Genomic DNA, 14148 nt, shown 5'->3' with positions numbered 1-14148 from the left:
AATAAGAAGGCAGACCAGTTTAAATACTAATGCCTCCAATAATAAAAAAAAGAAATTGATGGTAACTCAAAGTGATGAATCTTGTTACAGTGTCATCACAGTTGACAGAGAGCAGACGAGCCCAAATGCTTAATTATACTGTAGAAATTTCATTGACATGCCACTGTGCATGTGGATCCGTGCAGAAACAAAGATAAGATGTCAAGCGGCCTGTGTCTTTGTAAGTCTTAATTGGTCGCTAATGTTTCTTGACAAAGTGTGTGTGTATTATTAAGTTTTAAATTATGCTAGAGTGTCCTTTAAGAAATCTCTTTGCAATCTTTTACCTGACAAATCAACGACTTTTCTGTGACTGTCTTTGAGGCATCCAATTAAAAAAAAAACAAAATATTACCAATGTACTGTACATCTACATTTAGCTTTTAGTACAGCTGAGGCATTGTCAGCCTAGAAATGAGTAAAGTTCACACAAAATTGTTAAATTGTAGCTGAATATTCTACCCATAAATTATCATTATTTCAGTAATATGCGCTAACATTTAATTTATTTAGACATATCAAATTAATGAGTTGTGAGTGGATAGAAATTAAAGAACAATATGCATTGTTAGACTGCTACATACTCAAAATTCTGTGTTGTTTTCTTTATTACATTTTACAAAAAGGCTTCATGTTTTAAACACTTGAAACTTATTTTATAACATAGCTCAGTCTGAAAAAGCCTTTTTTGTATTTATGTTAATTTGGCAGATAAACTGTTTGCTCCACTGCAAGCAGAGTATCACATTCTAAAGAGCTCAGAGGGACAACACTAATGTCCCTAAAATGGAGTCTGTTTACATTCAGCACTGTTTTCTTCTGCTTTGATTTAATTCAACAATACGTCACATTGTTCACTCACAATGTATGTTCCTTATATAAAAATAAACCCCAGACATTTTTTCGTAATATCTATATTGTGGGTAATGAAGTCACCTGGACATACAAAAATATATCAGTACATGTATAAAATTATAAAACTCTTTTTCCTTATGTGTGATTTTGATCATGCTTTTTATTGTGTAATATGTTGGAATAAACCCCATTAAACTCAGTAAAATAAATTAATGTCAGTTTCTTGTAATTTGTCACATTTTCCATTTGCTTAAATCAAGTAATGTTTCATATACTATATGAATATTAAGCAGTCAAATCAGAAAGTGCCTACTCAGACATGAATGAAGTACTAATTTTGGATGGCCAGGTAGCTGAGGTCTTAGTGCTACTGCCACACATCTCCAGGAGTCTGGCTCAAATCCTGGCCCAGTCACTGCACATTCTGCCTGTGTCTGCTTAGGGTTGCTTTTGGTATTGCTGTTTCCTCCCATTTCTCTGAGACATCTGCAATAAGTTGGATTTTGACACCCAAATTCAGTCTGTTATATGAGCATTACATTTAATTGGCTTCACCTTTGCTATTACTCAGTTATGTACTTCAAGTGAAGGATGCAAGTAATATTTCAGGCAAATGTATTTAGGTGTAGTTAGCTCTGCTCTCCATATGGTTTATTTACGCCTGTTTTGTTTTATAAATGCTGCTCTATTAGAGTTGCAATGAAACAATCTACCATTGTAATGCATCATCACCAATCACTATAGTATGGCATTAAACAAAATTTTTATAATTGCTTTAAGAGGGTTTGTCACTGGTATTTGCAGTTTATAACATGACTATAACAAAACTGGTTCTTTATTCACTATCCACTACAGAATGCATAGGATAACACTAGCTTTCAACTGAGAAATTTGTTTTTCTTTAAGCTACAAGCAGTATATACAATTACATGTCTATATATAGTGATATGGAGACAGTAGATGGCACCTAATGGTTTTTATATAATATATATTGTTTTATCTTGGTAGAGTAATATATATTGCTCTACTTTCCCCTATTGTATTATTAATAAGTAGCCTTTGTCAGAATGCCTAATCTCACAGACTTACCACTGTTTATAAGGTATTATAGTATATAACTTATCCCCACCTTCCCTTCTATATGTATAACCTCAGGCAATTAGGTGTAGTAGAAAGACAAGCAGGCGTTAAGTTACACATAAAACAATGTATTATTGATAATGTTCATAAATAATAACAATATGCAAAGTACATTTGAATATTGGCAACCATACAACCTGATTAAATGGTGATGTGTAGTTTCAGGCGGCACACAGACTTGTAGTTATTTAAAATGTCTCTAGTTAAGGTATCATTGGTGCTCAGCTTTCTTCAGAACAGGCCGCAAGCCTGTTCAAATATGGCTGCCAAGCTGTGGTCTCCATTGTGTTGTCCTTTCAGTTCATCAGTTTGGTCTTCATAATCAGAGGTTAGTAAGAGAGAGATACTTCTTCATCATATGTTGGTTAGTAAGAGAGAGAGAATGTGGTTGAACAAGCAGATTTATAGATTCTCTGTCCAACCCCTACAGCCAATAGGACATCATGGTACTTACTGATCCAAGCCAATTCCAAACTGCCATACTTCAGACCAATGGGGGAATACAACATCTTAAAACCTGCCACCCCCAAGACCATATGTCTTTATGGCTATCTTGTGGGGGTTGAAAGACTTTAGCAGAGAAACACTCGCCAAACTGGTTTAAGGCACATTCTCCTCCCATCTCTGTCGTAAAATTCAAAGAGACCCATTCCTAAAGGGGGGGGGGGGGGGAGGGGTAAACACTCACTAATGTAACACTAAATTACATTGCTTTGCCTAAATTACAAATAAAAACATACAAAATATTTATCAAATTATATGCAAAATCTTACAGCACAACATTATATATATATACATATATATACAGTGGAACCTCGGTTTGCGAGTAACTTGGTTTACGAGTGTTTTGCAAGACGAGCTAAAATTTTTAATAAATTTTGACTTGATAAATGGGCGAGGTTCTTGAATTACGAGTAGTATGTATACGCTTTGTCTGCTGAGCGTCATGTGATCACAACTGAGCTGATGGTGGTTCTCTCTCTCGCTGCAGGATTGTGGGCAATTGTCTCCTATTCTCCATCTGAGTCGGCGTGCCTCACTCATATAGTCAACATCCGTACGAGCGTATACTGTTTACTACAGCATTGTGACTCTGTCTGTGTGTGTGTGTGCGCGCGTATGTGTGCTGTGACGTGCGAGTCCCCGTCTTGCACCAGCTTTATTCAGCTTGAAACAGCAACAGCGCGGTTATTTATTGTAGCGGTATCTGCCACTCTCCTATACACAGACAAAGCAGTCATGCAGGGTCGTGGCCAAGTAGTACTATGCTCTGCACATTTATAATGTTCCTTGTTCCTTGTATCACCCATTGACAGCAGGCGCTTATAGCATGTCCGCAGTCTTTTTCAGATTCGCTTTTACAGCGAATTGCTACAGCGCTGGGAGACTGCAATTGCTTTGGGATGCTCTTCCGCGTGTCGTCCCGTTGGGTGGAATCCTACAAGAGTTTAGAAACTCACTCACACCAGCCATGATTCTTTTCAAAGGTAAAGTGCAGGTTAATTTGTTTTATGTATTTTTACTTTATATTTTGTATTAATCATTTTTATATGAATAGTTCTGGGTTGTGGAACGAATCATCTGAGTTTCCATTATTTTTTATGGGGAAATTCACTTTGATATACGAGTTCTTTGGACTGCGAGCACGTTTCCGGAATAAATTATGCTCGCAAACCGAGGTTCCACTATATATTCTATCCTTATATAATAATATGCAAATATATATTAGTATCTTCATTTTACTGTCATTTGTAAACCAGATTTAGTAGATGACCATACTTACATTGCTGAGCATATTAAAATGTGTACAGTACTTGCCTCTCACCCAATGGAAAATATGTAGTTCAGTAAATTATCTTAACTTTCAAAATGATTGTCATTCAGCATATTCCATTGTGATCTTGTGGTTTTTTTTTTCAAATTAAAACACTGCTTTTAAGGCCTTCTATATTTTTTCCAGCTCAGAAATGTATGTGATAGTACAACAAAAGAAAAGTTTTTAAAATAAATAAATAAATAAGCTTGATTATCCTTTGAGTTTTATGAAATATTTCTGCTCCTTGTTGAAAATTTCTGCACGTTAGCAGGTATTTAATGTTTCATTTAAACACTTCTGTGTTGTACGTATGTGATATATGTGCATTGTCATTGACAAGGACATTCCATATTAAAAATGTTTCTTGGCTTTCAGAAATGGAGCAAGCAAAGACAAAGAAAGCCCTGCATAACAGACAGCAATTTAACAAAAATAAATAAATAAAATCCAAGCTATACATTATTCCATGGTACAGTAGTTAGCCTTGGATGGAGCATTATTTAAGATTCATTTATTTTTTGCTACAAGCATGAGGAAATTCACTAAGAATTTATGAAACCTGTTTATACTGCAATGTATCATTATTACAATAGCTTTTACTCAAGTTTAACAAGGACAAAAAGCAATAGATACAGAGAAAGAGTGCTGACAGCATCTACAGTCTGAAAAATGTTTCATTTGTTAAGTACAATATTTTTTTCTACTGATGATGCCAGTTCCATTAGACACTTTTAAGAAGAAAATAATCTTTTAAACGATGGTCCATGTAATTCAGTTTAATGTCCAGTCATTTTCACAAACTGAACCGAAGAGAAGCTGTGGATAAAAATGAGAACTAAAGGAAAATGTTCATAATTTGTTTGTGATGGTCATTGCATCTCCACTATTCATTGAAATGTCATTATAGGCTCCAACAACCACTCAACTGGTCCAGTTCTTTGGTTTTAGTGACACCAGTCTACTAAACATGATGACTCTGCTTTCTCATTACAATATCGGCCATTTTCTTGTTAAGCTATGGACCAGCCTGTTCGTTTTGCTTGATGATGCTCTTGTTCTACATGGGTAATTTAGAGTATTATTCATAATTATAGCAGAGTAATCCTGCATACATGCAGTACAGGGAGAAAAATATTTGAGTCCCGCAACTTCTTGAACTGTACGTTAATAATCTATCTATCTATCTATCTATCTATCTATCTATCTATCTATCTATCTATCTATCTATCTATCTATCTAATACAGTCTTATTTATTACATATAATGCATTTCAATAGCACATTATGAAGTGCAATTTTTGTCAAAGTGGAAATTAGCAGATTTTGGAAAAATAAAAATTATTTCATCCTTGGTTAGTCATGTGGAGTTCAGCTGTTTTAAAGAGTATTCTCATAAAATGTAAACTGTAAAATAAATTTTCCTTCGGCTGATTCAATAATAAAGGAAATTTAAATACAACAGAAAAGGATGAACTTAGTCTGTTTAATGCTTTTGATAGTTTCTGTGTAAAAATTAGTACATAAGCAGCCCATAGAAAACAGTTTGTCTTTTTGTTCATTTTCTGGCTCCCAAATCCCTTTAATTATGCCATACTTTTATTCAGGAAATGAAAATCAACCAATTAAGCAAATGCACAAGCTGATAATTATTTAGCATATTAAAGTAACAACAAGCAATTAAGCAAGTCCACAAGTAGATAATTATCTAACGTTTTTTAAAGTAATAAACTTGCACGTGTTTTTGGTGTAAGTATGCAGTTTCTGTTCTCATGTAACTAATGTAGTCCCTACTATGTATGCTTCAATTCTAATACCTGGTTTTGAAAATATTTTTGTAACTACATTCAAGCTGGAGACTTAACTGAAGGAAATCTAGAGAACTTATTTATTTTCGAAATCGTACTTGCTAGCTATGATAACATTACAAATAGCTTTTACAAAAGAGTGCACTAGATAATTTAAGACAGCATTAAGAATAGGATCAGTCAGTTATATTTTCAGATAATTCAACCCTCAATAAAATATATACTCTTCCTCAGTATGTAAAAACATGGTCCAAACTCAGTCAGAATTATACATGAAACATCTCTTTCTCAACACAGAATATACAAATTATATTTGAGTCATGTGATAAATGTCATTGATATTATGAGACATATCATTAACTGGCTCACTGTACTGCCAGGAGTCCAGGACCAGGAGATAAGGCATTTTCCATAAAATAAACAAGGGATCAAAACTAGAAAGTCTAAACTACTGTACAGCAATGCCAAAATAAAGGTCAATACTCAGAAGACTCAAAGTCAGAAAAAATATACAAGCCAAAAGGTTTTGGAGTTGATATTCTCAAACTTCAGCAATGAATAGTATGTTGTGCTGGCTTAGATTTCATTGTACTGATGATGACACGTGGCACAACTTCCAGGACAGTGCCCGTAGTAATGGGTCAGTGCGTCACGACAATCGGACTCCAAAATGGTGTCATGGAATTTCCAAAACTCAACAATAAATTATGCTAATAAGCCTTAAATGAAAATATAACTGCAAAATGAAAACTTCAAATATCTGATATTCAGAATCAAGAAAGGTTTATGATGCCAAAAAATAATTTATTAAAGTAACCATTGTCATAACATGTCTTATTTAACTTAAAATCTGAAAAGAAAAAATGACCTAAAGAACATTTCAGACCTTTTTTTAGAACCTGCCAGGTATTTACTAATGTCAGCCTCAATTAATGCTGAGCCATTTGTTAACCTTTTGGATATTTCAGCATGTTTGAGTAATTACGTCATATGGTATCTTTCATTTTCTGCTGTCTAGATACTTGGGAATAAGTTACAGTACTGTATATCATAACTATTTGTAATTTGCTCATTGCAATGAAATCATTATAATTAAAAACACATAAATTACATTTAGCAGTCTGTATTTTGTAACAAACTTACTTGCATTGACTTCTGATTTCACAGTTGAACTAATATAAGAACTATGTGCTCTATTTTATCCCATTTATGTCTTTCATGTTGAGAATGATCTAGTCCTTCCTAAACCTTCTGACTCTCATTTTTCTATTTATTCCAATTTTTAGATGGAATGTGGTGGGAATCCAGGGATCTTTACTGAGCTACTTTACGGAGCCCATTTACTTCTCCAGTATAATCCTGGGAAGCTTGTACCATGCAGACCACCTAAGCAGAGCGATGTACCAGAGAATAGCTGATATTGAGGATCTCAGTTCCCCATTCATACTTAACAGGCCTCTTTTAAGTGGTAAGTGGTTTAAGTGTTGTAGCTCTCCCCTAGACTTCATATTGTTTTCACAATATGCTTTCCAATTCTTTGCATCATTTCAGGTTTTTACTAAACATACATCAAATTAAAGTTTAAAAAAAATAACTTCACCATTATTTTTTGTGTTATCATAAGTGGCTGTAATTGGAATTCTGTGGACCAATGGCAACATTTATAACAGCTTAACATATACAGTTAGGTCCATAAATAATTGGACAGTGACAACTTTTTTCTAATTTTGGTTCTATACATTACCACAATGAATTTTAAATGAAACAACTCAGATGCAGTTGAAGTGCAGACTTTCAGCTTTAATTCATTGGGGTGAACAAAACAATTGCATAAAAATGTGAGGCAACTAAAGCATTTTTTTTAACACAATCCCTTCATTTCAGGGACTCAAAAGTAATTGGACAATTGACTCAAAGGCTATTTCATGGGCAGATGTGGGCAAGTCCGTCGTTATGTCATCATCAATTAAGCAGATAAAAGGCCTGGAGTTGATTTGAGGTGTGGTACTTGCATGAGGAAGATTTTGCTGTGAACAGACAACATGCGGTCAAAGGAGTTCTCCATGCAGGTGAAAGAAGCCATCCTTAAGCAGTGAAAACAGAAAAAACCCATCCAAGAAATTGCTACAATATTACGAGTGGCAAAATCTACAGTTTGGTACATCCTTAGAAAGAAAGCAAGCACTGGTGAACTCAGCAACGCAAAAAGACCTGGACGTCCACAGAAGACAACAGTGGTGGATGATCGCAGAATCATTTCCATGGTGAAGAGAAACCCCTTCACAACAGCCAACCAACTGAACAACACTCTCCAGGGGGAAGGCGTATCAATATCCAAGTCTACCATAAAGAGAAGACTGCATGAAAGTAAATACAGAGGGTGCACTTCAAGGTGCAAGCCACTCATAAGCCTCAAGAATAGAAAGGCTAGATTGGACTTTGCTAAAGAACATCTAAAAAAGCCAGCACAGTTCTGGAAAAACATTCTTTGGACAGATGAAACCAAGATCAACCTCTACCAGAATGATGGCAAGAAAAAAGTATGGAGAAGGCGTGGAACAGCTCATTATCCAAAGCATACCACATCATCTGTAAAACACGGTGGAGGCAGTGTGATGGCTTGGGTGTGCATGGCTGCCAGTGGCACTGGGACACTAGTGTTTATTGATGATGTGACACAGGACAGAAGCAGCCGAATGAATTCTGAGGTGTTCAGAGACATACTGTCTGCTCAGATCCAGCTAAATGCAGTCAAATTGATTGGGCGGCATTTCATGATACAGATGGACAATGACCCAAAACATACAGCCAAAGCAACCCAGGAGTTCATTAAAGCAAAGAAGTAGAAAATTCTTGAATGGCCAAGTCAGTCACCTGATCTTAACCCAATTGAGCATGCATTTCACTTGTTGAAGACTAAACTTTGGACAGAAAGGCCCACAAACAAACAGCAACTGAAAGCCGCTGCAGTAAAGGCCTGGCAGAGCATTAAAAAGGAGGAAACCCAGCATCTGGTGAGGTCCATGAGTTCAAGACTTCAGGCTGTCATTGCCAGCAAAGGGTTTTCAACCAAGTATTAGAAATGAACATTTTATTTCCAGTTATTTCATTTGTCCAATTACTTTTGAGCCCCTGAAATGAAGGGATTGTGTTCAAAAAATGCTTTAGTTGCCTCACATTTTTATGCAATAATTTTGTTCACCCCACTGAATTAAAGCTGAATGTCTGCACTTCAACTGCATCTGAGTTGTTTCATTTAAAATTCTTTGTGATAATGTACAGAACCAAAATTAGAAAAAAGTTGTCTCTGTCCAAGTATTTATGGACCTAACTGTATATGTATTAGTATAAGTAGTAAGTAAAAGCCTCAAACATAGAAAAAGAAGAAAAGTGTACACATGAGAAAGCCTGCTTTAGAAAGGTAGGTGGTTATCTTAGCCATCTGCATTCTTCTTGGTATAGGGATTTTTAGTTTATAGCTTAAAAGTAATTGATTGTGAAACAATTATTCCAGCTCGTTTTAATACAAAAATCAATAAATATATGAAAATCCCTAAAATATGAAGATTGTGATAACAAGATGACTCAATTGCTTTGTTTGGAAATAGTGGGTTCAAGGAGAAGGTTATGCCTCATTAACCAATAATAAATTTAATGGCTAAAACTGTTAGAAGATTATTCTGACGATAGCATATTTTTGATAGTTTCTGAATCACAGAGTGCTCTTTTAGGATGGCTCACTTGATTTTCTTTTTACTATGATGTTCATTGTTAAAATAAAAACATGCAGGTACCCACATATGGCACACAGCAACTAGCATCTTTAATACAAAATTTGAATTTACGTTACCCAAACAAGATATTTTTTTCAGGGATAGTTTTCCATATACTGATGAGGGAAAAAGGTTTTCTGCTCTTATGCATGGTTTTCTCAATAACAGACTGGTATGGTATCTTTCTTTTTAACTGAATTTCAGTTCATCACCAGTTCACTCTTTCTGTCTTCCCAGTCATTCCCTTAACTAAGGTCCTCTTTAAACCCTACAGGGAGGAGTTGTATATCTGAATTGCAAGAAAGTTGTTTTATTTGTTACAATCTAGCGTTACAAAATAACACTGTTGAAATTGTCAGTTTGAAGTTTTCATTTATTTTGGAGACATCCTGATGAGTCTCATCCTTCTTACAATTATCATTGTAGTAGCAGATACAGTTTTGAACTAACACAGATGTGATTGGCTATTTTGATATTTTCCTTTTGTGTTGCTTAACTTGGAAATCCTTGGTGATTATTTCCAGAAAGCTATTCCTGGCTTCGTTTTCTTGCACCTAATGACCAAGTGGTGTTTTTGCATAGAAGTCAAAAATCAGTCATAGCCAACATTGAAATCCAGTCTTTGCAAGAAAACCGTAAAGCTGACCATATTTTAGCTATACCATAGGAATATGTAGTTTGTCAGACTGATTCAAACAGTCAGAAATTAGAATATTTGAGAAGTAACAAATTGGGGGCCACTGACTTTAATAAGCTAAAAGTAGAAGTAACTACATTTTTGCTCAAACAACATGAATGTATCTACAATGGAAATTGTTCTGTTCACAACCTTAATAATTACAACTGATGTGCATATTCAAAAACTCCTTTTTATAATTTAACTGAAAATGCACTCACAATATTTTTTAATACTTGATGTGGCATTTTCTTTGACAATTTAGCATTTAAATTCTAGCAGAATGTTGCAGACATTCCCTAGTTTAGAAGGACTCTGCTGAAGGACTTGACCAGCCAAGTGTAACATAACTTGGAGCTTTGTAGAATTGTTTCAAAATTGTTCCTTTGGTTCATCATTTTTTTTCGTATTTCAGATTGGTGCATAGAAATAAGCACCTAGATGACATTTGTTCTGGTCAGAATACAATATCAGAGAGCATTAGTAATGCTTTGTCATCATGGTTCCTCTGATTGTCTTTGACAGTGTACAGTACTGCTCCACCAAAGTTAGTTTTATCAGTTAATTTAATCAAATTTCACTTATAATACACAAGTGTCTCCTGGCATCTGTCCACATTCAAAATAATTCAAAGAAGATATTTTTGTGCATTTCATTTAGGTAAGTTTCCTGTTAAACATGCCTTTAGGCATTCTAGTAGAACTCATGCCCCTGGCAGCCTTTTCATGTCAGCCATCCTTCACAAAGTAAAATAGAATAAGTAAAAGCTTCAGTAATTACTCCTTTTAATGTTAGTAATACGCATCATGATAATCCAGGATTTTTAAGTAGGAGTTTTGGAGCTATCACCTGCTTGTTCATTATGTATACTTTTTATTGTTGCACATTATCACTCTTTGTATGTATAATTCAAGCTAAAATATCTACTTCGTATTGTAGACCATTTTTCATTAAAATACATTCTTAAACATGAAGGTGTATGCAATATCCTTCCAGTTTCATACGCATTAGCTCATAGAACAACATGTTACCAATAACACTTACTTTTAATCAGTTAATTTTTTTTTACTGGAAATAAGTCATTTTAAGAACCTTTCGAGAATCCTTATATTTATTGTATCTATTAAAATATTTAGGCCAAAGGGACAGACTGTAGGATTATGTAATGATTTTTGAATTTTTTTTTTTAGGTCCTGATTAATTTTTGAATGTTTTACACTTAATGGGTTTGTTTATTTAGGTTATTGTTTATTTTTATTGTTAAAACAATAACCACACCTTGAATCACTTTGATAAATGTCCCCCTTTTTTGGCCAGATCTGCCATTTTGTGGCTGTTTAGTCATGGCTGTGGCCATATTGTTTATGGTCACTAGGCCCACTACTGGTTATGTGTATGAGTGAGATATTGATTTTTGAGTATGATTCTTCTGGTTTAGGTTGGAATTCCTCTACTCCATTTTCCTGTCACCAACTTTCTTCTCCTGGTCAAATTATTTTCTTCTTAATTCTATGGCCACTTAGCCTTTTAAACTGAGTTCACAACAGAGTGGAGCAGCAAACCTTTTATGACAGAATTGTCATTACTATGTCAAGCCACATGGGTTACAGGAAGTATGGTTCACACTTTTGGTAGCTGTTTTCATTTAAAATGCAAAAAAGCACATACTGCAATTGCCATTTCTGTCTGTTTGAAACAACTCAGATTTCAGTGGATTAATTTGATTAAACTTCTACACATGTATTCTTTAAGGAAATTTGTTGGGACAATAATTTTCATTGAGATATCTCAAATAGAGCACACTGAATACATTTTTGAAATTTCAAAGTCAGCTATTGAAAAGAATTGTCAAATCTATATACAGTACACCCCCAAAATTCGCGGGGGTTACGTTCCTAGAAAAACCGCGAATTTTGGATGTGGTTAAAAAATTGCCTATTGTTATAGTTTAAACCCTAAATATGCCCCCAAAACACTTTAATTTAATTTCAAACTCAGCTTAATACATTACCTAAAAAAAAGAATGTAAAGGTAAACCTGTATACTGTACTGCTATGTCTCCCGCAGTGCTAGAATGTAAAATACCTATGTTACCGCTATATGTACTGTATTTCATGCAAGCGCGTTTTCATTGCCAGAAGCCTTAGAAGGTGCAGGGCATTTCAACGGCATCTTGGGGCTTTAACCCTTAAACTGCCACATACTTGAGGGTTAATGCATCCCTGGACGCCGAATACTTTTTTGCTGCACTTTAAATAAACGTAACAATTCACAAAGAAAAAGTGAAATTTTAATAGAACACATTTTTTCCATGCAATGAGCATCACAATTACTGCAAACCTGATCATTTTACACACTGCTAATGAACTGTAAAAACTATTTAAAAAACTACTGGAACAATATGTACAAAGTGCAACTGATGCCATGGATGAAATCACCGAACCAACTGCGCTTGAACTGGCAGCATGCAAACACACAGAGGTAAACGCTGATGCTGTCTCAATCCCAGAGATAGAGAGGCTGCAGGGTGTGAAGTTTGGGTCACAGATTTGCACCGAAACATAGGAGATTGTAGAAACAGGAACTGCTTCTTCCTTTGCAGGATTGCCATGAATCCACTTACAGTCCTCATGTACACAGGCAGACAGCAGACAATGCAGATGCCAAACAGGAAATGATCTAGGACAAAACGAATAAGTACAGGTAACCCAACAGGTAAAAGCCGTGCTGATATCTTTTGACCCCAATAGCCCCAGCACCCTCAGCAGAAGACCAATCAGAACCACTGCAGGGACTGCTGGGAGTCGCAGTTTCAAATTCTGTTGGCTACTTTCACCATCCCAAGCTGCACTTCCTCTACAGTTGCTTCCTGTTCTCTCTACAGTACAGTATTGCCACAAAAAAGCCATAAAAATTGCGGAGGATATTTGCGGTTTCCGATAATAATTATTAGATAGGTTCTAAGGAAAAATCCGCGAAAGACTGAGACCACGAACTCTCAACCGCAACTTCGCGGGGGTCTACTGTGTGTTTATATATACATATATATATATATATATATATATATATACTGTATATATATATATACTGTATATGTATATATATATATATATATATATATATATATATATACTGTATATGTATATATATATACTGTATATATATATATATATATATATATATATATATATATATATATATATATATATATATATAAAAACACACAGTATAATATATATATATATATTTATAGATTGATAAAAAGAAAGAGAATGAATGATTGATTGAACAAACAAAACATTATTTCTCCCTTGGGGTAAATTTGGCTTTTTACAGAAGCTCTTTAAATAAATACATAAATAGGTAGATTTACATTATATACATTATGTTTTATATACTTACTGTTAGTTTGTGAACACTTGCTGAATTTTATCTGTACTTCTCATTCTGGCAGCATATTTTTATTATTTTAGTTATGGTGGCACAGTGGATACTATTGCAGCTTTACATCTCAGATTGTATTTTTGGCCACAATAATCAGTTCAGCATATTTGGCAGACACTTTAAAGACCAATGCCTCATTATAATCCACTAGAACTAGTGCATTTTACTCATCATAAAAGGCACCTGAATGTTACGCCATGCATATGTACTCTATCTATTATGTGTAAGCAATCCTAATTTAATTAGGTCACATAAGAGGAAGGAACCTATCTTCACATGTTTGGGATAAAAAAAGTATGCAGCCTAGCAATACAAGGGGCAATCATTGTTCTATCCATTCTGAAAATGTTCACTTTGCTCAGGGGATTACTTATATATGTTTCTTAAATAAATGAGTTCATTTATATTGAAAGTGCAACTCAAGTCAGATACACAAGTTAAGACCACATAAGAAACTTTCAAACTAGTGAGAAAAGAATAATTGACTAATATACAAGAAATAGTTAAGTGGAATTACTACATTATGAGAAATGGGCTTGAACTTTGGCATGGGCTCAGTCTTAAATCTCTCTTTGTGGTTTCAACAGGCAAATTAATAAGG

General features: G+C 34.6%; 1 protein-coding gene across 6 annotated transcripts in view; it reads left to right on the top strand.

The window, feature by feature from the left end:
• The window catches only part of adarb1b (adenosine deaminase RNA specific B1b), a 362641-nt gene that overhangs the window by 332821 nt on the left and 15672 nt on the right, over window positions 1-14148 (top strand). For all 6 annotated transcript variants that reach the window (XM_051931060.1, XM_028807309.2, XM_028807313.2 and 3 more), the window contains one exon: window positions 6941-7122. In XM_051931060.1, the coding sequence (XP_051787020.1) occupies window positions 6941-7122 (182 nt within the window). The remainder of the gene's footprint in view (window positions 1-6940; window positions 7123-14148) is intronic.

This window comes from Erpetoichthys calabaricus, chromosome 8, assembly GCF_900747795.2.
Source record: "Erpetoichthys calabaricus chromosome 8, fErpCal1.3, whole genome shotgun sequence".
NCBI classification, from domain to species: Eukaryota; Metazoa; Chordata; class Cladistia; order Polypteriformes; family Polypteridae; genus Erpetoichthys; species Erpetoichthys calabaricus.
This window is presented reverse-complemented; position numbering and strand designations above follow the sequence as displayed.